The 24898-nt window shown below is 53.5% G+C and overlaps 1 protein-coding gene across 2 annotated transcripts in view; it reads right to left on the bottom strand.

Moving 5' to 3' along the window:
* Nucleotides 1-7533: 7533 nt before the first annotated feature.
* Nucleotides 7534-24898, bottom strand: part of AMD1 (adenosylmethionine decarboxylase 1) — a 61148-nt gene continuing 43783 nt past the window's right edge. The window contains exons 7-11 of one of the 2 annotated variants that reach the window (XM_076054408.1): nt 21706-21856; nt 19098-19190; nt 14992-15147; nt 11773-12668; nt 7534-10498 (exon numbers count right to left, since the gene is read on the bottom strand). In XM_076054408.1, the coding sequence (XP_075910523.1) occupies nt 11796-12668; nt 14992-15147; nt 19098-19190; nt 21706-21856 (1273 nt within the window). In that variant the 3' untranslated portion in view covers nt 7534-10498; nt 11773-11795. The remainder of the gene's footprint in view (nt 10499-11772; nt 12669-14991; nt 15148-19097; nt 19191-21705; nt 21857-24898) is intronic. The other variant, XM_076054407.1, reaches the window with a different exon arrangement.

Here is a 24898-nt window from a genome sequence, read left to right as displayed (position 1 = left end):
GTTCCGTGCTTGCTGGGAACAGATTTCTTGGGTAAAATGCCTATCAAAATTCTCATCGACCAGGGCTGCATCGAACTCCCCTCCGGCTGGCATTCCTGCCTTGCCTGCCCCCACTCGGTTGAGCACGGCCTGGGCTACCGTTCAGGCGTTGGCGTCCCGAACGGTGCGCATTCCTCCGGGTGCGTAGATGTTGGTTCCCCTTTCGGCTACGGAAACCTCTCGATTTCGGGGGCGACGGCGGGGGGTGTCCTGCCGGGTCCTTCAAACACTGTGGTTCGGGGGTTGGAGCTGGTCGGAGCACAGACTCTGGTGTCTTGCGACGGGGATCCATTCATCCAGGTCTTGAATGCCGGGTTGCGAACGACCGTCATACCGCAGGGTACCACCGCGCTCGCTCAGGCGATGCCAGCGCTCCAGGGGGATTCGGCCGCAGGCCACGTCGGAGCTGCGCCTCGGTCGCAACCGCGCTCGGACAAGGCCTGGCTCCATTGCCCCCCAGGTGCCTTTGACGACGTCACAACAAAAGTCGCTCGGGCCCTGTCGACATCGTCAATGGTCGTCCGCCCCCGGTGTGTTAAAGCTCGGTGGGGCAGGCGGTGTTGGAACGTCCACCCGTCGCGCGTCAAAACTCTTCACCGCGCCGCGCACTTCCACTTCACGCCACGCGCCGCGGTGGGGCCGGGTGCGTGATGTGTCCGACGAGCCGGGTTGCGTGCCCACGGTGCTCAACCCTCGGCACAGTCGTGCCGTGGCACCCCCAGGTGCCGCAGGAATGAAGTCTCCGCGGCCGTCCACGCCGGCTGCTCGCCCGCCCGGCCGGATTGTCCCCCCCCCCCATGCTGGGCCGGCCTCTGCCGAACCACCACGGAAGTCCCCCCGACGCTCACGGTGGCCCTGCGACGGGCACCCGGCTCTAAGACTCCGCGGTTTTCGTGACCCCCCCCCACCCCCACCCCCACACTCTCAGACGCACCACACCGAGAGCTTACCTTCGCGTCCGGCGGATCATCTCGGTCGGTGGCCTTCCTTACCTTTATCTTGCCTACGGGTTGGACGCGTTGTCGTTGCTATGGCTTGTGCGTGTGCTGGGGGGGGGAGGGGAGATGTGTGTGGTCGCGCGTGCACCATTTTGTGTATATATATAGTGTCAATTTTGTACAGGTGGGCTGGGGTATTTATGTTGGGATCTTGTTGTTGCTGTTTTTGAGGCACACGTACTTTCATTGTTTATTGCAATGTTCTTGGGGGGAGAGTTGGCAGCCGGGACAGCTGGGTGCTACGAGGGGGGGGGGGGGGGGGGTGATGTAGTGGCATTGTTGAGCGCGATCACCACAACTCTTAGCCTCCCCACCAGGCAGAGAGGCCGAGCCGGATAGTGAGATGAAGTCGGGCCGTTGAGCCGAGGTAATCCCCAGGGAGCATCGTGACCAGGGGTGCAGACCCCAGACCCCAAGGAGGGGGCTGGGTGATGACGTCACACTCCAGGAGGTCCCTCGGGAAGGTTTCAGAAGGAAGGCGTGGCTAGGGACAAAGTTGGCTGGGACTGTGTATAGAAGCCGGACCACCCCCTGAACGGGCCCGGCAGATGTCGTCCACTCGAAGATTCGAAGAAGCCACCCTGAAGACCTGGAACCGGGGCCGGACCCGAAGACCTTGGCTAGGTCGGGTCAGAATAGCCTCGCTAGGTTCCACTAGCCGGAGGACCCTTAGTGAGCGACTCTCCCAGCGTGTAGGGCATGCCAGTGTGGAGGACATACCTCCCTAGGAGATCCGGTGGAGGGGGCCGTAACCCCTTTTGTGCTAAGCTGTTATTGTTAAATGAACGTGTTGCCTCCAGAGAAGTCTCCATCTGTTTATACCCACTACATTAGTATACTACACTACACTGTGCACTATACATTACACAATACACTATACACTAGTGCTGTACTAGTATACTATACACTACAGAAGCGCCGACTAGTATACTACACTATACACTACACTGTACACGACTGTAGTGCTGTACTAGTATACTACACTATACACTAGTGCTGTACTAGTATACTACACTATACACTACACTAGTGCTGTACTAGTATACTACACTATACACTACACTATACACTAGTGCTGTACTATTATACTACACTATACACTAGTGCTGTACTAGTATACTACACTATACACTACACACTAGTGCTGTACTAGTATACTACACTATACACTACACTAGTGCTGTACTAGTATACTACACTATACACTACACTAGTGCTGTACTAGTATACTACACTATACACTACAGTAGTGCTGTACTAGTATACTACACTATACACTACAGTAGTGCTGTACTAGTACACTACACTATACACTACACTAGTGCTGTACTAGTATACTACACTAAACACTACACTAGTGCTGTACTAGTATACTACACTATACACTACACTGTACACGACTGTAGTGCTGTACTAGTATACTACACTATACACCACACTATACACTAGTGCTGTACTATTATACTACACTATACACTACACTAGTGCTGTACTAGTATACTACACTATACACTACACTATACACTACACTAGTGCTGTACTAGTATACTACACTATACACTACACTAGTGCTGTACTAGTATACTACACTATACACTACACTAGTGCTGTACTAGTATACTACACTAAACACTACACTAGTGCTGTACTAGTATACTACACTATACACTACACTATACACTAGTGCTGTACTAGTATACTACACTATACACTACACTGTACACGACTGTAGTGCTGTACTAGTATACTACACTATACACTACACACTACTGTAGTGCTGTACTAGTAACGAATCGGCCACGTTCTGTTCACGTGACAGGCCCCTTACTGGTCTGGCCGTGTCGGGTGGTGGCGGGTTTAACGACACGGGTACGGATGACATCGTTAAAGCACGCACTACCTGTTACGCTATGGGGGGTGGGGGGTGGGATCTACGTCTCTTGTTCTGTCGCTGTTGTTGTCGTGAGAGTAACGAGAGAGATGCCAGGCGACGAACATGCGACCGTTGTTTTTAATGTCCATAATGGATGGGGGGGGGGGGGTGGGGGGGGCAAACCACAGGTAGACAATGCAGCAACTCGCTATAAGGGGGGGGGGTGAGCCCCCCACACACAGACGTGGGGGGGGGGGGTGGGTGGGGGGCGGGAGGGGTCCGCGGCAAACCACAACCCCGTACCGTTACCGCGCGCAGTCCTACCCCTGGATAGACTCGGGGGCCCCCCCCAAAAAAATAAACAACAACCCCCCCCACCCACCCACCCACCTCTTGCTCCACACACAAAACCAGACACGTGACTACCCCCTCTTCTCGATCGGGCAGTTTTACATTCACGGCCGTGACGTCGTAGCGAGCGCATGCATAAACGTGACGTCACAATGGGAGCACGTGCCTGGGGGACAGGAGGGCGGGGTGTGGGCGGGGTGTGGGTGGGGTGTGGGCGGGGGGTGGGCGGGGGGGGGGCGAGGTCACATGACCCTCCACCCTGACGTCACAAAGGGAGCACGTGCCTGGGGAAAGGGTGAGGTGTCACATGACCAAACCCAGGAAGCGCCTAACCCACCCCACCATGCCACCCACCCACCATGCCACCCACCCACCCACCATGCACCCAGCCAGCCAGCCAGCCACCCACCATGTCACCATGGCTACTATACAGAAATTGTAAGTTTCGTTCTAACCCCGCGTCAAACTACTTTTAGCCAACCCATGCAGCCTATCGTTTGTGAATGATTTGTGTCGTTATCACCACTGCCTTGTCTCTGGCTCTCCTCACTCTCCTCTCCTCACTCTCTCTCCTCTCTCTCTCCTCACTCTCACTTCTCTTTCTCTCCTCACTCTCCCTCTCCTCACTCTCCCTCTCCTCACTCTCCCTCTTCTCACTCTCCTCTCTCCTCTCTCTCTCCTCACTCTCACTCCTCTCCCTCTCCTCACTCTCTCTCCTCACTCCCTCTCCTCTCTCTCTCCTCACTCTCACTCCTCTCCCTCTCCTCACTCTCTCTCCCCTCACTCTCCCTCCCCTCACTCCCTCCCCTCACTCTCACCACTCTCCCTCTCCCCTCACTCTCCCTCTCCTCACTCTCCCTCTCCTCACTCTCCCTCCCCTCAATCTCTCCCTCTCCTCACTCTCTCTCTCCTCACACTCTCTCTCCTCACACTCTCCCTCCTCACACTCTCCCTCCTCACACTCTCCCTCCTCACACTCTCCCTCCTCCCTCTCTCTCTCCTCTCTCTCTCCTCACTCTCTCCTCACTCTCTCCTCACTCTCTCCTCACCCTCTCCTCACTCTCCCTCTCCTCACTCTCTCTCCTCACTCCCTCCTCACTCTCTCTCTCCTCACTCTCTCTCTCCTCACTCTCTCTCTCCTCACTCTCTCTCTCCTCACTCTCCCTCCCCACTCTCTCTCTCCTCACTCTCTCTCTCCTCACTCTCTCTCTCCTCACTCTCTCTCTCCTCACTCTCTCTCTCTCCTCACTCTCTCTCTCCTCACTCTCTCTCTCCTCACTCTCTCTCTCCTCACTCTCTCTCTCCTCACTCTCTCTCTCCTCACTCTCTCTCTCCTCACTCTCTCTCTCCTCACTCTCTCTCTCCTCACTCTCTCTCTCCTCACTCTCTCTCTCCTCACTCTCTCTCTCCTCACTCTCTCTCTCCTCACTCTCTCTCTCCTCACTCTCTCTCTCTTCACTCTCTCTCTCCTCACTCTCTCTCTCCTCACTCTCTCTCTCCTCACTCTCTCTCTCCTCACTCTCTCTCTCTCCTCACTCTCTCTCTCTCCTCACTCTCTCTCTCTCCTCACTCTCTCTCTCTCCTCACTCTCTCTCTCTCCTCACTCTCTCTCTCTCCTCACTCTCTCTCTCCTCACTCTCTCTCTCCTCACTCTCTCTCTCCTCACTCTCCCTCTCCTCACTCTCCCTCTCCTCACTCTCCCTCTCCTCACTCTCCCTCTCCTCACTCTCCCTCTCCTCACTCTCCCTCTCCTCACTCTCCTCACTCTCCCTCTCCTCTTTCTCTCCTCTCTCTCTCCTATCTTCACTCTACTCCCTTTCTGTCTTTCCCTCTCTACGCTCTTCTGCCAAGGTGTAACAGGAGATCCTCCTCATCCAGAGCTCGCTACGGAACTTAATTTTTCTTTCTTTTCCAGAAGCTGACACATGGGGGCATCATTGCAAACCCTGAAATACAGCGAGATGGAGTGGCGGACTAAAGTCACTCATCATCACATTGAGACCCACAGACTCGCGCAGAGACTCACACTCACGTAGAGAGCCATAGACTCACGTAGAGAGCCATAGACTCGAACAGAGAGTGAGACCGTGCTAGTTCGTGAGTCTCTGTGTGAGTCCGTGGGTCTCTGGGCGAGTCTGAGTCTCTGCGTGAGTCTGAGTCTCTGCGTGAGTCTGAGTCTCTGCGTGAGTCTGAGTCTCTACGTGAGTCTGTGAGTCTCTGTGTTAGTCCGTGGGTCTCTATGTGAGTCCGTGGGTCTTTGTGTGAGTCCGTGGGTCTCTGTGTGAGTCCGTGGGCCTCTGCGTGGTGAGTCTGTGGGTCTCTGTGCGAGTCTGTGGGTCTCTGTGCGAGTCTGTGGGTCTCTGCGTGAGTCTGTGGGTCTCTGCGTGAGTCTGTGGGTCTCTGCGTGAGTCTGTGGGTCTCTGCGTGAGTCTGTGGGTCTCTGCGTGAGTCTGTGGGTCTCTGCGTGAGTCTGTGGGTCTCTGCGTGAGTCTGTGGGTCTCTGCGTGAGTCTGTGGGTCTCTGCGTGAGTCTGTGGGTCTCTGCGTGAGTCTGTGGGTCTCTGCGTGAGTCTGTGGGTCTCTGCGTGAGTCTGTGGGTCTCTGCGTGAGTCTGTGGGTCTCTGCGTGAGTCTATGGGTCTCTATGTGAGTCCGTGGGTCTCTGCATGAGTCTGTGGGTCTCTGTGTGATGAGTCTGTGGGTCTCTGCGTGAGTGAGTCTGTGGGTCTCTGCGTGAGTGAGTCTGTGGATCTCTGTGTGATGAGTCTGTGGGTCTCTGTGTGATGAGTCTGTGGGTCTCTGTGTGATGAGTCTGTGGGTCTCTGTGTGATGAGTCTGTGGGTCTCTGTGTGATGAGTCTGTGGGTCTCTGTGTGATGAGTCTGTGGGTCTCTGCGTGAGTCTGTGGGTCTCTGCGTGAGTCTGTGGGTCTCTGTGTGAGTCTGTGGGTCTCTGCGTGAGTCTGTGGGTCTCTGCGTGAGTCTGTGGGTCTCTGCGTGAGTCTGTGGGTCTCTGCGTGAGTCTGTGGGTCTCTGCGTGAGTCTGTGGGTCTCTGTGTGAGTGTGGGTCTCTGTGTGAGTGTGGGTCTCTGTGTGAGTGTGGGTCTCTGTGTGATGACTCTGTGGGTCTCTGTGTGATGAGTCTGTGGGTCTCTGTGTGATGAGTCTGTGGGTCTCTGTGTGGTGAGTCTGTGGGTCTCTGCGTGATGAGTCTGTGGGTCTCTGTGTGATGAGTCTGTGGGTCTCTGTGTGAGTGTGGGTCTCTGTGTGATGACTCTGTGGGTCTCTGTGTGATGAGTCTGTGGGTCTCTGTGTGATGACTCTGTGGGTCTCTGCGTGATGAGTCTGTGGGTCTCGACGCGAGAGACTTGTAGACACACATCAGCGCTCAATTTCTGGCTGAACATTCCGCATTGCTTGGGTAGCCTCCAGTAGGTGGACACGTGACTAGTTGTAGTCGTGGCTCTTTAATACGAGCCAGTAGTTGTAGTTCGTTACAGCTAGTGGTTTGCAATAGCTCGTCGTTATAGCTAGTTGTTAAACCTAATCGTTATAGGTAGTCGTTACAGTGAGTCGGTGCGTGTGGTGTGGAAGACGACAGGGACGAGGAGATGAAGGGGGGAGGTTTGCTACGGCAGAGACATCGAGAGGAGAGAGAGAGATGAGACAGAGAAAGAGGAGAGCAGAGAGAGATAAGAGAGAGATAAGAGAGAGATGAGAGAGAGATGAGAGAGAGATGAGAGAGAGATGAGAGAGAGATGAGAGAGAGATGAGAGAGAGATGAGAGAGAGATGAGAGAGAGATGAGAGAGAGATGAGAGAGAGATGAGAGAGAGATGAGAGAGAGATGAGAGAGAGATGAGAGAGAGATGAGAGAGAGATGAGAGAGAGATGAGAGAGAGATACGAGAGAGATACGAGAGAGATACGAGAGAGATACGAGAGAGATACGAGAGAGATACGAGAGAGATAAGAGAGAGATAAGAGAGAGACAAGAGAGAGACAAGAGAGAGACAAGAGAGAGATAAGAGAGAGACAAGAGAGAGACAAGAGAGAGATAAGAGAGAGATCAGAGAGAGATAAGAGAGAGATAAGAGAGATAAGAGAGAGCAGAGAGAGATAAGAGAGAGATAAGAGAGAGATAAGAGAGAGATAAGAGAGATAAGAGAGATACGAGAGAGATAAGAGAGATAAACTAACATCAGGAGGCATCAGGATCAGTGTTGTTACAAAAATCCTAGAAAAACAAAACTGTGGGTTTTCCTTTTTGCATTTGGGGGGGGGGGGGGGGACCCCCATTCTGGATTCCGAGCCGACTTTGCAGATACACCTTGCAGATGAAGAGACAACTTGGGCTGTTTTATAGATTTATAGATCCAGAGAATTGTGGATTTTAAAATTTAGGGGGGGGGGGAGGGAGTAAATATCACTACACTGCTGTGAAATCCCAGGGAAATGTGGACAAAAAATAATAATGATGAGTCGTGGTGATGATGATTGTGGTGATAACATTGATGACCATGGCGGTGATGATGCTGAAGATGGTATGACCATGGTGACGTTGAAAATGGTATGACCATGGTGATGATGTTGAAGATGGTATGACCATGGTGGAGGTGACGATGTTGAAGATGGTATGACCATGCTGATGGTGACGATGCTGAAGATGGTATGACCATGCTGACGATACTGAAGATGGTATGACCATGCTGGTGATGCTGACGATGGTATGACCATGCTGACGATGCTGAAGTTGGTATGACCATGGTGATGGTGACGATGTTGAAGATGGTATGACCATGCTGATGGTGACGATACTGAAGATGGTATGACCATGCTGACGATGCTGAAGATGGTATGACCATGGTGATGGTGATGATGCTGAAGATGGTATGACCATGGTGATGGTGACGATGTTGAAGATGGTATGACCATGCTGATGGTGATGATGCTGAAGATGGTATGACCATGCTGATGATGCTGAAGATGGTATGACCATGCTGACGATGCTGAAGATGGTATGACCATGGTGATGGTGACGATGCTGAATATGGTATGACCATGCTGATGGTGACGATGCTGAAGATGGTATGACCATGGTGATGGTGATGATGCTGAAGATGGTATGACCATGGTGATGGTGACGATGCTGAAGATGGTATGACCATGCTGACGATGCTGACGATGGTATGACCATGCTGATGATGACGATGCTGAAGATGGTATGACCATGGTGATGGTGACGATGCTGAAGATGGTATGACCATGGTGATGGTGACGATGCTGAAGATGGTATGACCATGCTGATGATGACGATGCTGAAGATGGTATGACCATGCTGACGATGCTGAAGATGGTATGACCATGCTGATGGTGACGATGCTGAAGATGGTATGACCATGGTGATGGTGACGATGCTGAAGATGGTATGACCATGGTGATGGTGACAATGCTGAAAATGGTATGACCATGCTGACGGTGACAATGCTGAAAATGGTATGACCATGCTGACGATGCTGAAGATGGTATGACCATGGTGATGGTGATGATGCTGAAGATGGTATGACCATGGTGATGATGGTGACGATGCTGAAGATGGTATGACCATGGTGATGGTGATGATGCTGAAGATGGTATGACCATGGTGATGGTGACGATGCTGAAAATGGTATGACCATGCTGATGATGCTGAAGATGGTATGACCATGCTGATGGTGACGATGCTGAAGATGGTATGACCATGGTGATGATGCTGAAGATGGTATGACCATGGTGATGCTGAACATGGTATGACCATAGTGCTGAAGATGCTGAAGATGGTATGACCATGCTGATGATGCTGAAGATGGTATGACCATGCTGATGGTGACGATGCTGAAGATGGTATGACCATGCTGACGATGCTGAAGATGGTATGACCATGCTGACAATGCTGAAGATGGTATGACCATGCTGATGGTGACGATGCTGAAGATGGTATGACCATGCTGATGGTGACGATGCTGAAGATGGTATGACCATGCTGATGGTGACGATGCTGAAGATGGTATGACCATGGTGATGATGCTGAAGATGGTATGACCATGGTGACGTTGAAAATGGTATGACCATGCTGACGATGCTGAAGACGGTATGACCATGCTGATTATAATCATGCTGGTGGGGGTGATGATAACGATGTTGACGATGGTAACAGTGCCGGTGATGACGAACGCGGTGGTGACGGTGGAGGAACCGGCGGTGACGGCGGAGGAACCGGTGGTGACGGTGGTGACGGTGGAGGAATCGGCGGTGACGGTGGAGGAACCGGTGGTGACGGTGGAGGAACCGGTGGTGACGGTGGAGGAACCGGTGGTGACGGTGGAGGAACCGGTGGTGACGGTGGAGGAACCGGCGGTGACGGTGGAGGAACCGGTGGTGACGGTGGAGGAACCGGTGGTGACGGTGGTGACGGTGGAGGAATCGGCGGTGACGGTGGGGGAACCGGTGGTGACGGTGGAGGAACCGGTGGTGACGGTGGAGGAACCGGTGGTGACGGTGGAGGAACCGGTGGTGACGGTGGAGGAACCGGTGATGACGGTGGAGGAATCGGCGGTGACGGTGGAGGAACCGGTGGTGACGGTGGAGGAACCGGTGGTGACGGTGGAGGAACCGGTGGTGACGGTGGAGGAACCGGGAGTGACGCTGGGGGAACCGGTGGTGACGGTGGAGGAACCGGTGGTGACGGTGGAGGAACCGGTGATGACGGTGGAGGAATCGGCGGTGACGGTGGAGGAACCGGTGGTGACGGTGGAGGAACCGGTGGTGACGGTGGAGGAACCGGTGGTGACGGTGGAGGAACCGGGAGTGACGCTGGGGGAACCGGTGGTGACGGTGGAGGAATCGGCGGTGACGGTGGAGGAACCGGTGGTGACAGTGGAGGAACCGGTGGTGACGGTGGAGGAATCGGTGGTGACGGTGGTGACGGTGGAGGAACCGGTGGTGACGGTGGTGAAACCGGTGGTGACGGTGGGGGAACCGGTGGTGACGGTGGTGAAACCGGCGGTGACGGCGGAGGAATCGGCGGTGACGGTGGAGGAACCGGTGGTGACAGTGGAGGAACCGGTGGTGACGGTGGAGGAATCGGCCGTGACGGCGGTGACGGTGGGGGAACCGGCGGTGACGCTGTGGGAATCGGCGACTCCCAAGCGGTGCAATGGCGTTGTCCTCTCGTGGTCCAACCAGGTTTCTGGACGCATCCTGACTGGCGGGGAATGGCGCAAGAGAATTTACGTGATAATCATCATCATCATCATCGTCATCATCATCGTCGTCGTCATCATCGTCATCATCATCATCATCATCGTCGTCGTCATCAACATCGTCGTCATCATCGCCATTGTTGTCATCATCATCATCATCGTCGTAGTAGTGTGGTGTTTGTTGTAGTTGTAGTAGTGTGGTTGTTGTTGTAGTAGTGTGGTTGTTGTAGTGTGGTTGTTGTAGTAGTGTGGTTGTTGTTGTTGTAATGTGGTTGTTGTTGTTGTTGTAGTAGTGTGGTTGTTGTTGTAGTTTGGTTGTTGTTGTAGTAGTTTGGTTGTTGTTGTAGTAGTGTGGTTGTTGTAATAGTGTGGTTGTTGTTGTTGTTGCAATAGTGTGGTTGTAGTTGTGGAAGTGTGGTTGTTGCCGTAGTAGTGTGGTTGTTGTTGTAGTAGTGTGGTTGTTGTAGTAGTGTGGTTGTGGTTGTTGTGGTAGTGTGGTTGTTGTTGTGGTAGTGTGGTTGTTGTTGTAGTAGTGTGGTTGTTGTAGTAGTGTGGTTGTGGTTGTTGTAGTAGTGTGGTTGTGGTTGTTGTAGTAGTGTGGTTGTGGTTGTTGTGGTAGTGTGGTTGTGGTTGTTGTGGTAGTGTGGTTGTTGTTGTGGTAGTGTGGTTGTTGTTGTAGTAGTGTGGTTGTAGTAGTGTGGTTGTAGTAGTGTGGTTGTTGTAGTAGTGTGGTTGTTGTTGTAGTAGCTGTGATTGTTGTAGTAGTGTGGTTGTTGTTGTAGTAGTGTGGTTGATGTTGTAGTAGTGTGGTTGTTGTTGTAGTAGTGTGGTTGTGGTTGTAGTAGTGTGGTTGTGGTTGTTGTAGTAGTGTGGTTGTGGTTGTAGTAGTGCGGTTGTTGTTGTAGTAGTGTGGTTGTTGTTGTAGTAGTGTGGTTGTTGTTGTAGTAGTGTGGTTGTTGTTGTAGTAGTGTGGTTGTTGTAGTAGTAGTGTGGTTGTAGTAGTGTGGTTGTGGTTGTAGTAGTGTGGTTGTTGTAGTAGTGTGGTTGTTGTTGTAGTAGTGTGGTTGTTGTAGTAGTGTGGTTGTTGTAGTAGTGTGGTTGTTGTTGTAGTAGTGTGGTTGTTGTAGTAGTGTGGTTGTGGTTGTCGTAGTGTGGTTGTTGTTGTCGTAGTGTGGTTGTAGTAGTGTGGTTGTTGTTGTAGTAGTGTGGTTGTGGTTGTCGTAGTGTGGTTGTGGTAGTGTGGTTGTCTGGTTGTGGTTGTTGCTGCTTCGCTTGCCATTTATGTTGTTGTTGTTGTTGCTATCCCTGCTGCGTCAAGGACGGCTGCAGTTGCAGCTGCAACTGGTGGTGGTGATGATGGTGGTGGTGGTTGTTGTTGTTGTTGGTTGTTGTCTCGTCGTTGTTGTTGGCCGTGTCAAAGTTGTTGCCACCGCCAGCCTTGGTGGTTGGGTTGTTGACCACGCGATCGGTTGTTGTTGCAGCTGGTGCTGCTACAGCTGGTGCTGCTGCAGCTGCTCTTGCTGCAACTGCTGTTGCAGCTGCTGGTGCAACTGCTGCAACTGCTGTTGCTGCTGCTGGTGCAACTGCTGTTGCTGCAACTGCTGTTGCTGCAACTGCTGTTGCAGCTGGTGCTGCAACTGCTGCAGCTGCTGTTGCAGCTGGTGCTGCAACTGCTGTTGCAGGTGGTGCTGCAACTGCTGTTGCAGCTGGTGCTGCAACTGCTGTTGCAGCTGGTGCTGCAACTGCTGTTGCAGCTGGTGCTGCAACTGTTGTTGCTGCAACTGCTGTTGTGGCTGCTGGTGCTGCTGCAACTGCTGTTGCTGCTGCTGGTGCAACTGCTGCAACTGCTGTTGCTGCAACTGCTGTTGCTGCAACTGCTGTTGCTGCAACTGCTGTTGCTGCAACTGCTGTTGTTGCTGCAACTGCTGTTGTGGCTGCTGTTGCTGCTGCTGGTGCTGTTGTTGCTGCTGGTGCTGCTGCAACTGTTGGTGCTGCAACTGTTGCCGCTTCGACTGTTGTTGCTGCTGTTGCCGTGGTGGTGGTGGTGGTGTTGCGGGTGAAGCTGCAGAATGACAGGCTGTAGTGGTTCGTGAACTGGGCGAGCTGACGAGTCAGCAGCTCGAAGCCGGCAACGGCCGGGGACGAGGCGGCAGACACGCGGCACGGAGATGTCTACACAACAACCACAACAACCACAACAACGGCAACAACAACCACAACAACGTCAACAACGTCAACAACAACAACCACAACAACAACCACAACGTCAACAACAACCACAACAACAACGTCAATAACAACCACGACACCCAAAACGTCTACACAACAACCACAACAACAACAACCACAACAACGGCAACAACAACCACAACAACGTCAACAACGTCAACAACAACAACCACAACAACAACCACAACGTCAACAACAACCACAACAACAACGTCAATAACAACCACGACACCCAAAACGTCTACACAACAACCACAACAACAACAACCACAACAACGTCAACAACAACCACAACAACGTCAACAACGTCAACAACAACCACAACAACAACCACAACAACGTCAACAACAACAACCACAACAATGTCAACCACGACACCCAAAACGTCTACACAACAACAACCACAACAACAATGTCAACAACAACCACTACACCCACGTCAACGACAACCACTACACCCACGTCAACGACAACCACTACACCCACGTCAACAACCACTACACCCACGTCAACAACCACTACACCCACATCAACCACAATCACAACAACCACAACAATGTCAATAACAACAACCACGACACCCACAACGTCAACAACAACCACCACAGCGAAAACGTCAACAACCACAACAACAACCACCACCATAGCCACAACCACCACCACCGCCACAACCACAACCACCACAACAACCACGTCAACAACAACCACAACAACAACCACCACAGCCACATCAACAGCCATCACCAAGCAGCAACGATGTTACTCAACAACAACTGCAACCACTGCAAGGTCAACAATGTCAACCACCACAGCCACAACGTCAACAACAACAACCACAACAACAACCACCACCACCACCACAGCCACAACCACAACAACCACCACAGCCACAACAACAACCACAACAACCAGCAATGATGTTAAACAACAACCACAACAACCACGACGTCAACAACCAAAAGGTCAACAAGCACCACAACGTCAACAACCACAACAACCACCACAGCCACGTCAACAACAACCACAACAACCACCACAGCCACCATCACGTTACTAACCAACCACAACAACCACCACCACCACAACAACCACAACAGCGTCAACAACCACCATTACAACTACAACCACCACCACCACGAGGTTACCCAACAACAATGGGACGATCAGCAACCACAATCAACGAGCTGCAACATCACTCAGTCAGTGAGTGTGTGAGTGTGTTTGTGAGTGAGTGTGTGTGTGAGTGTGTGTGAGTGAGTGTGTGTGAGTGTGTGTGTGTGAGTGTGTGTGTGTGAGTGTGTGTGTGTGAGTGTGTGAGTGAGTGTGTGAGTGAGAGTGTGTGAGAGTGTGTGAGTGTGAGTGTGTGTGAGTGTGTGGGTGAGTGTGAGAGTGTGTGTGTGAGTGAGTGAGAGTGTGAGTGAGTGTGTGTGTGAGTGAGTGTGTGAGTGTGTGTGTGTGAGTGTGTGAGTGAGTGAGTGTGTGTGAGTGTGAGTGAATGTGTGTGTGTGTGAGTGAGTGTGTGTGTGAGTGAGTGTGTGAGTGAGTGTGTGTGAGTGAGTGTGTGTGAGTGAGTGTGGGTAAGTGTGAGTGTGTTGGAGTGAGTGAGAGTGTGAGTGTGTGTGAGTGTGAGAGTGAGTGAGTGTGTGAGTGAGAGTGTGTGAGTGTGTGGGTGTGTGGGTGAGTGGGTGAGTGAGTGTGTGGGTGAGTGAGCGAGCGAGCGAGTGATTGAGTGTGCGAGTGTGTGTGTGAATGTGAGTGAGAGTGTGTGAGTGTGTGGGTGTGTGGGCGAGTGGGTGTGTGAGTGTGTGAGTGAGTGTGTGTGTGAGTGTAAGTGAGAGTGAGTGAGAGTGTGAGTGTGTGTGAGTGTGAGAGTGAGTGTGTGAGTGAGAGTGTGTGAGTGTGTGAGTGTGTGGGTGTGTGGGTGAGTGGGTGAGTGAGTGTGTGGGTGAGTGAGCGAGCGAGCGAGTGATTGAGTGTGCGAGTGTGTGTGTGAGTGAGAGTGTGTGAGTGTGTGGGTGTGTGGGCGAGTGGGTGTGTGAGTGTGTGAGTGAGTGTGTGTGTGAGTGTAAGTGAGAGTGTGTGAGTGTGTGAGTGAGTGTGTGAGTGAGTGAGTGTGTGAGTGAGTGTGTGAGTGAGAGTGTGTGAGTGTGTGGGTGTGTGGGTGTGTGGGCGAGTGGGTGAGTGAGGGTGTGGGTGAGTGAGTGAGCGAGCGAGTGATTGAGTGTGCGAGTGTGTGTGTGAATGAGGGAGTGTGCGAGTGAGTGACCTCGTTAAAGAAGAGGGTGGTGATGAAGCGACCGGGCTGGAAGACACGCGTCACGTGAGCGACGAGGTCGTCGTAGGAGTCCAGGGCGACGTTCGTCTCAAAGCTGACGTAGGAGAAGCCGGACTCAGGGGTGACGTGGATAGTCCAATACACACCCTAACACATACACACACACACGGTGACACACACACACACACGGTGACACACACACACACGGTGACACACACCCACACACACGGTGACACACACCCACACACACGGTGACGCACACACACACGGTGACACACACACGGGTGACACACACACACACACACGGTGACACACACGGTGACACAACAACAACAACAACCGCCATTCGCCACTAAGTGGCGGTGACGTCACCACGACGCTTGTGCCAGGCTATGTGCACCCTGAGGCCACGTGAAGTGTCGAACGCCCGCTGGCAGGAGGTCACGGGGCAGACCCAGGTGCCACGGGTCGACTGAGATGACTGGCTGATGCACCACCTGTGCCCCCTACTGTGCCAACCTGCTGTGCTTTAGCCACCCGGCGCTCCGCTCGCTGTTGTGAGCGTCGCTCCTCCCCCTCCGTTATTGTTGGAGGGCGACTGCCTCCAACTGCCCAGTAGCAGCGTCCTTCACGAGCCTCCTCCACAGAGGCCGATCTTGACACCGCTGGTACCAGTCATCGGCAAGTCCACTCAGCTCCACGTCCTCCTGTACCACATCACTCCATCTCTTCTCTAGCCCGTGCCGCGTCCGCTTTGCCCCCTCAATCCGGCCGAACAAAAGCTGTTTCGGCATGCGGTGGCTGGGCATGTGGGCTACATGACCCAGCCATCGCAGCCTTGCCTGCCGGAGCTCACCGATGGGACGTTGTCCAGATCTATCGAGGATTTGTGAGCTCCTCGCACAATCCAGCCTGGTTAAACCCAGGATGGATCGTAGGCAGGTCAGCCTAAATGTTTCTAACCGGCGAAGATGTTCCATTAGGGGGGTCCACGTTTCGCAAGCGTAGATAAGAGAGGGAATGACCGTGGCCGAGAAGACCTGAAGCTTAGTGCCGAGCGACAGACCAAGTAGCTTCCACACAGCGATACGCAACCGCTGAAAAGATATTGCCGCTCGACTGATTCGGAGCCGGCCATGAGCACACTGCCCAGGTATGGGAAACTCTCCACTCTATCCACAACTGCCCCATCACCAATTGTGGGTGAAGTGTCTGATGGTGCAAATACCCAGGCAGGTGCTTAGTTTTAGTGGGGCTGATGGTAAGGCCCCACCTCTTAGTGGCAAGCTCCAAGTTCAGCAGCAGCACCTCCAACTCCTCCTCTGAGGTAGTGGCAAATACCAGATCGGCATACATAACGTGGTTGACCAATAGGGAGCCATCCCTTGACCGCACCCGGGCATCAATCAGCCTCCCATTGTATCTGTACCAGATGGAAATTCCTCTGGTCGAGCCATCAAAAGCTTCCCAAACTACGTGGTCAAAGATGACATTAAATAATGTGGGAGCCAGAGGACATCCCTGTCGCACCCCAAGGTGTACAGGGAATGGCTCCGACTCCCTGCCTCATAGTTTTACCCGAGCCCGCTCACCATCATGAAGGTCCTTAATGATTGAGCAGAGTCTGGGACTCCGAAAGCATGAAGAACCCAGAGCCCAGGCCTACTGATGGTATCATAGGCCTTGACCAGGTCAATAAAGCAGAGATGTAGGTCTTGTTGGAATTCCCTACATCTCTGCTGTAGCAGACGGACAGAAAATATGGCATCTGTGCAGGACCGCCCTTTCCTGAAACCACATTGGGGCTCCGCAAGCCTCTCCTCAGCGTGCCTGGCAAGGCGATGTTGAATAATCCTTGCCAGGACCTTTCCCGGCACACTTAAGAGTGAGATGCCCCTGTAGTTGTTACAGTCTGTGCAGTCCCCCTTCTTAAAGAGGGGGACCACCAGGGCATCCTTCAAATCCTGCGGAACCCGTCCAGTGATGCAGACTGTTGTTATGATGTCATGTAGGGCTGTCCGTGCACAAATGCCACCCTCCCTCAGCATTCGCTTGGGAGATCATCTCTACCCAGTGCCTTTCCTGGTCTCAGACTCCGGATCGCCTTCAGTACTTCCTCAACAGATGGCACCTCAGCCAGCCGCTCACAGGGGGTGACTTCTTCCAATATTTGAGGCACTGCAGCCTCAGCAGGGTCATCCCCACTTTGTGCCATGATGTTTTCCAGGCTGAAGGATTTCCCCTCCCTCAGGACCTCAAATAAATGCTCAGCAAATCTGCAAACCTGTTCCTGGGGGTCGGAGATTGGATCATCATTCTTTCCCCTAATGAAGGTAATAGGTATGGTGCTGCAATTTACTTTTTGATGGAATTAAAGAGCGATTTGTGATCGCGGGCCACTGAGGCAGAATCCATCTAATCAGCAACCCGCGACCACCACCCTTGTAATGCCTCACAGCTCTCCGAACCTTCGAGCGAAGGCTGCGGTAAGCTTCCGCATTCTCTGACGTGGGATGCTGTAGATGAGTGGGCCTGTTGCTTTTTCTCAGCCAGCTTGAACACATCCTCTGTCAGCCAGGATCTCTGGGGAGGTCTGGACTGTGTACCCAAGGCAGCTATTGCAGCTGCCTGAGCCACAGTACTAAACTTCGCCCATTTCCCCTCGACATCAGGAGTGGGGGACGATGCCAACCCCAGCCGCTAGTGATGGTGAAATTCTCGTTTGAAACTTTCCTCAGCGAGCTGATACCAGGCCACTAAGGGTTTGCATGGGGTCCTGGGTCTACACCCACCACTGGAGTGGAAGAATGGCAGGTGCATCTTACAGATGACAAGTCGATGGTCAGTGGGCAGATCAGCTCCACGGTAGGTCCTGGTGTCAAGGACATGGGCTCGCATCCGCTGTTCCGTCACTATGTAGTCCAGCAGATGTTCTTGCTTGGACCCGGCATGCATCCACGATGTTGTGCGGATTGCGCCGATGCCGGAACAGCGTGTTGGTAATTACAAGCCCATGTACTGCACACAAATCTAGCAGCCTCCTGCCGTTGTTATAGAGCTGATCTGGCCCATGCCCTCCAATCACTCCAGACCAGGTGCCAGCATCATGACCAACTCGGGCATTGAAGTCACCCAACAAGATGACTATCCCGAGGGGCCACTTTAGCACGCACCTGTGACAGGAGGTCATCGGCCTTGCCTGCATCCCTCCACGGATGTTCATCTTCGCCTCTGGTTGATGGGAAGGCGAGCCCACAGTAGCCTGGGGCTTACAGCTTCCCACACCGCCACGCTCCCACCCCCCCCTTCATTCTTTTGTTCAAAAGAAGTGCCACTCCCTGTTGTGTGGAAGTCTCCTGCCCTGAGTAGAGGACTGTCCACCCCTCATGGTGACACACACGGTGAGATACACACACGGTGACACACACACACACACAAAACAATCAGTATTTATACTGCAAGAGGAATCCGATGAGCTTTAAAGCCCTGTCACAGATGTCACACACTCTGTACAACAGGGGGAGATCACACGCCTCCCCCAGCGTCTTCCTCCCTCTCCCCGTGTCTCTCTCTCCCTCCCCGTGTCTCTCTCCCTCCCTCTCCCCGTGTCTCCCTCTCCCCCCGTGTCTCCCTCTATCCCCGTGTCTCTCTCTCTCTCCCCGTGTCTCTCCCTCCCTCTCCCCGTGTCTCCCTCTCCCCCCGTGTCTCCCTCTATCCCCGTGTCTCTCTCTCTCCCCGTGTCTCTCTCTCTCTCTCCCCGTGTCTCTCCCTCTATCCCCGTGTCTCTCTCTCCCCGTGTCTCTCTCTCTCTCCCCGTGTCTCTCTCTCTCTCCCCGTGTGTGTCTCTCTCTCTCTCCCCGTGTCTCTCTCTCTCTCCCCGTGTCTCTCTCTCTCTCTCTCTCTCCCCGTGTCTCTCTCTCCCCGTGTCCCTCTCTCTCTCCCCGTGTCTCTCTCTCTCCCCGTGTCCCTCTCTCTCCCCGTGTCCCTCTCTCTCCCCGTGTCCCTCTCTCTCCCCGTGTCCCTCTCTCTCCGCGTCTCTCTCTCTCTCCCCGTGTCTCTCTCTCTCGCTCCCCGTGTCTCTCTCTCTCTCTCCGTACGTTGTCCGTGAGTCCGTTCATCGAGTATCCACATGGATCAAATAGAACTTCATCGATGATGGATCCGGGAATGAGGTCTGCGATTCCACTCATCTGCACAGAAACAAGACAGATCACTGGGTCACGCGTGCAGCACACGCATCGCACACGCGTCACACATCACACACAAACACCGTATAGCCTTAACAGACTGTAGGGGCAAGTGCTGTTAGCGAGTAGCAGCACTTATGAAGGCCGGCACGGCACACGAGGCGGTGGGTGGCCAGCACCACGCCCGGCCACCTTTGTCTCCCCAGTGGTAGCGATGTTTACTACACACTGCACCAGGCGCTCATTTGAGGCTGAGTCGACCTAGGGGAGGCCCAGGACCGGATCAGATAATCGTCAGTGCGTGTTGGCCGTGAGTGAGTCGCCAGGTTCGTAGCGCAGCGTAGCGCTAACCGCTGCACCACTACTCCCACACACACACAGTTACACACATACACAGCACGCCACACACACACTCAGCACGCTACACACAGCATGCTACACACAACAACAACCGCCATTCGCTACTAAGTGGCGGTGACGTCACCACGACGCTTGTGCCAGGCTATGTACACATTGAGGCCACGTGAAGTGTTGAATGCCCGCTGGCAGGAGGTCACGGGGCAGACCCAAGTGCCACGGGTCGACTGACTGAGATGACTGGCCGATGCAAACACAGCACGCGACACACACAGCATGCCACGCCACACACACAGTTACACACACACCACACTACTCACACAGAGCACACACACACCACACTACTCACACAGAGCACACACACACCACACTACTCACAGAGCACACACACACCACACTACTCACAGAGCACACACACACCACACTACTCACAGAGCACACACACACCACACTACTCACAGAGCACACACACACACCACACTACTCACAGAGCACACACACACACCACACTACTCACACAGAGCACACACACACATCACACTACTCACACAAAGCACACACACATCACACTACTCACACAGAGCACACACACACCACACTACTCACACAGAGCACACCACACACACAGCACGCTACACACACACACCACACTACTCACACAGAGCACGCACACACCACACTACTCACACAGAGCACACACACACACACCACACTACTCACACAGAGCACACACACACCACACTACTCACAAAAAGCACACCACACACCACACTACTCACACAGAGCACACCACACACACACCACACTACTCACAAAAAGCACACCACACACCACACTACTCACACAGAGCACACCACACACACCACACTACACACACAGAGCACACCACACACCACACTACTCACAAAAAGCACACCACACTACTCACAAAGAGCACACCACACACCACACTACTCACACAGAGCACACACACACACCACACTACTCACACAGAGCACACACACACCACACTACTCACACAGAGCACACCACACACACACAGCACGCTACACACACACCACACTACTCACACAGTTACACACACACCACACTACTCACACAGAGCACACACACACCACACCACTCACACAGAGCACACACACACACCACACTACTCACACAGAGCACACACACACTACACACTACTCACACAGAGCACACACACACCACACCACACTACTCACACAGAGCACACCACACACACACACCACACTACTCACACATACCACACACACCACACTACTCACACAGAGCACATACACACCACACTACTCACACAGAGCACACACACACCACACTACTCACACAGAGCACACACACACACACCACACTACTCACACAGAGCACACCACACACACACACCACACTACTCACACAGAGCACACACACACCACACTACTCACACAGAGCGCACACACACACCACACTACTCACACAGAGCACACCACACACACAGCACGCTACACACACACACCACACTACTCGAGCACACCACACACACACACACCACACTACTCACACACACCACACACACACACCACACTACTCACACACACCACACACACACACCACACTACTCACACAGAGCACACACACACCACACTACTCACACAGAGCACACACACACCACACTACTCACAGAGCACACACACACACCACACTACTCACAGAGCACACACACACACCACACTACTCACAGAGCACACACAGAGCACACCACACTACTCACAGAGCACACACAGAGCACACCACACTACTCACAGAGCACACACAGAGCACACCACACTACTCACACAGAGCACACACACACACACACACTACTCACACAGAGCACACACACACCACACTACTCACACAGAGCACACCCACACCACACTACTCACACAGAGCACACCACACACACACACACAGCACGCTACACACAGAGCACACCACACACACACACAGCACACTACACACACCACACTACTCGCACAGAGCACACCACACACACACACCACAACACACACACACCACACTACTCACACACACCACACTACTCACACACACCACACACACCACACTACTCACACACACCACACACACTCACTCACTGTGTGTGTGTGTGGGGGCGGTGTGTGACCTGGGTGACGTGCTGTGCCGTGATGCCCTTGCGCTGGAAGAAGAGGCTCATCACGGCCGGGTCCAGCTCGCTCATCAGCACCTCCAGCGTCTGGTCCGGAGCTCGCAGATGAGGAGATGCGGGGAGCGAGCGGTCCAGAGTGTACAGGTACCTGGAGACACGGAGACACAGAGACACAGAGTGTACAGGTACCTGGAGACACGAAGACACAGAGACACAGAGACTACAGGTACCTAGAGACACAGACACAGAGTGTACAGGTACCTGGAGACACGGAGACACAGAGACAGAGTGTACAGGTACCTGGAGACACGGAGACACAGAGACTACAGGTACGTAGAGACACAGACACAGAGTGTACATGTACCTGGAGACACGGAGACACAGAGTGTACAGGTACCTGGAGACACGGAGACACAGAGACACGGAGACAGAGACACAGAGTGTACAGGTACCTGGAGACACGGAGACACAGAGACAGAGTATACAGGTACCTGGAGACAGAGACACAGAGACACAGAGTGTACAGGTACCTGGAGACACGGAGACACAGAGACACAGAGACTACAGGTACCTAGAGACACAGAAACAGAGAGTACAGGTACCTGGAGACACGGAGACAGAGACACAGAGTGTACATGTACCTGGAGACACGGAGACAAAGAGTGTAAAGGTACCTGGAGACACGGAGACACAGAGACACGGAGACAGAGACACAGAGTGTACAGGTACCTGGAGACACGGAGACACAGAGACACGGAGACAGAGACACAGAGTGTACAGGTACCTGGAGACAGAGACACAGAGTGTACAGGTACCTGGAGACACGGAGACACGGAGACACAGAGACACAGAGTATACAGGTACCTGGAGACACGGAGACACAGAGACACAGAGTATACAGGTACCTGGAGACAGAGAGACACAGAGTGTACAGGTACCTGGAGACACAGAGACACAGAGTGTACAGGTACCTGGAGACACGGAGACACAGAGTGTACAGGTACCTGGAGACACAGAGACAGAGTATACAGGTACCTGGAGACACAGAGACACAGAGTGTACAGGTACCTGGAGACACAGAGACAGAGTAAACAGGTACCTGGAGACACAGAGTGTACAGGTACCTGCAGACACGGAGACACAGAGTGTACAGGTACCTGGAGACAAGGAGACACAGAGACAGAGTGTACAGGTACCTGGAGACACGGAGACACAGACACACAGAGTGTACAGGTACCTGGAGACACAGACACACAGAGTGTACAGGTACCTGGAGACACGGAGACACAGAGACAGAGTATACAGGTACCTGGAGACAGAGACACAGAGACAGAGTATACAGGTACCTGGAGACAGAGACACAGACTGTACAGGTACCTGGAGACACGGAGACACAGAGTATACAGGTCACTGGAGACACAGACTGAGACACAGAGACAGAGAGACACAGAGACACAGAGGCAGTGTACAGTTACCTGGACAAAGACACAGAGAAACGGGGGACGTGGACCCCCCTAATGGAGCATCTTCCCCGGTTAGAAACATTCAGGCTGGCCCTGCCTAGGATCCATCCTGGGTTTAACCTGCAGGCTGGATTGTGCGAGGAGCTCACAAATCCTTGAAAGATCTGGACACAGTCCCATCGGCGAGCTCCTCCGGCAGGCAAGGCTGCGTTGGCTGGGTCATGTAGCCCGCATGCCCAGCCACCGCATGCCTAAAATATATTTTGTTTGGCCGGAGAGAGTACGTGGAGCTGAGTGGACTTGCCGATGACTGGTACCAGCGGTGTCAAGATCGGCTTCGGTGGAGGAGGCTCGTGAAGGACGCTGCTACTTGGCAGTGCCAGGCTAGGTGCACCTTCAGGCTACTGGGGAGTTGGAGGCAGTCGCCCTCCAGCAACAACGGAGGGGCAGAGAAGCGACGCTCACAACAATGAGCGGAGCGCCTCGTGACTAAGAGACAGCAAGTTGGCACAGTAGGTGGGGGGGTATATAGGTGGTGCATCTCAGTCTGTCGACCCATGGCACCTGCTGGGTCTGTCCCGTGCCCTCCTGCCAGCGGGCGTTCGACACTTAAAGTGGCCTCAACGTGCACATAGCCTAGCACAAGTGCCGTGGCGACGTCACCGCCACTTAGTGGCGAATGGCGGTTGTTGTTGAACGTGAGTGTGCGTGCGTGTGTGCGCGAGTGTGTGCGTGAGTGTGTGCGTGCGTGTGTGCGTGTGTGAGTGTGCATGAGAAAGTGTGCGTGAGAGAGTGTGCGTGTGTGTGTGTGTGTGGGTGAGTGTGTGTGCATGTGTGTGTGGCCGTGTGTGTGGCCGTGTGTGTGTGCGTGAGTGTGTGAGAGTGTGTGCGTGAGAGTGTGGGTGAGTGTGTGGGTGAGAGTGTGTGCGTGAGAGTGTGGGTGTGTGTGCATGTGTGTGCGTGCGTGAGTGTGTGTGCGTGTGTGCACGTGAGAGTGTGGGCGAGAGTGTGCGCGTAAGTGTATGCGTGAGTGTGTGTGGGTGAGTGTGTGTGCGTGAGAGTGTGCGCGAGAGAGTGTGTGCGAGTGTGTGTGCGAGAATGTGTGCGTGTGTGCATGTGTGTGCATGCGTGTGTGTGGTGAGTGTGTGTGTGTGCATGTGTGTGTGCGTGTGTGAGTGTGCGTGAGAAAGTGTGCGTGAGAAAGTGTGCGTGAGAAAGTGTGCGTGAGAAAGTGTGCGTGAGAAAGTGTGCTTGAGAAAGTGTGCGTGAGAAAGTGTGCGTGAGAGTGTGTGCGCGTGAGTGTGTGCGCGCGAGTGTGTGTGCGTGAGTGTGTGTGCGTGAGTGTGTGTGGGTGAGTGTGTGTGGGTGAGTGTGTGTGGGTGAGTGTGTGCGCGTGAGTGTGTGTGCGCGAGTGTGTGCGCGAGTGTGTGCGTGAGTGTTTGCGCGAGAGAGTGTGGGTGAGTGTGTGTGCGTGAGTGAGTGTGTGTGCGTGTGTGTGGGTGAGTGTGTGTGCGTGAGTGTGGGTGAGTGTGTGTGGGTGAGTGTGTGTGCGTGAGTGTGTGTGCGTGAGTGTGTGAGTGTGTGTGCGTGTGTGTGGGTGAGTGTGTGTGCGTGAGTGTGGGTGAGTGTGTGTGGGTGAGTGTGTGTGCGTGAGTGTGTGTGCGTGTGTGTGGGCGAGTGTGTGCGCGTGAGTGAGTGTGTGTGCGTGAGTGTGTGTGGGTGTGAGT

The sequence above is a fragment of the Petromyzon marinus genome, chromosome 66 (genome assembly GCF_048934315.1).
Source record: "Petromyzon marinus isolate PM22_M1 ecotype Great Lakes invasive population chromosome 66, UKy_Petmar_22M1.pri1.0, whole genome shotgun sequence".
In the NCBI taxonomy this organism is placed as follows: Eukaryota; Metazoa; Chordata; class Hyperoartia; order Petromyzontiformes; family Petromyzontidae; genus Petromyzon; species Petromyzon marinus.
Note: the sequence above shows the minus strand (reverse complement) of the source record. Positions and strands in the feature narration are given on the sequence as shown.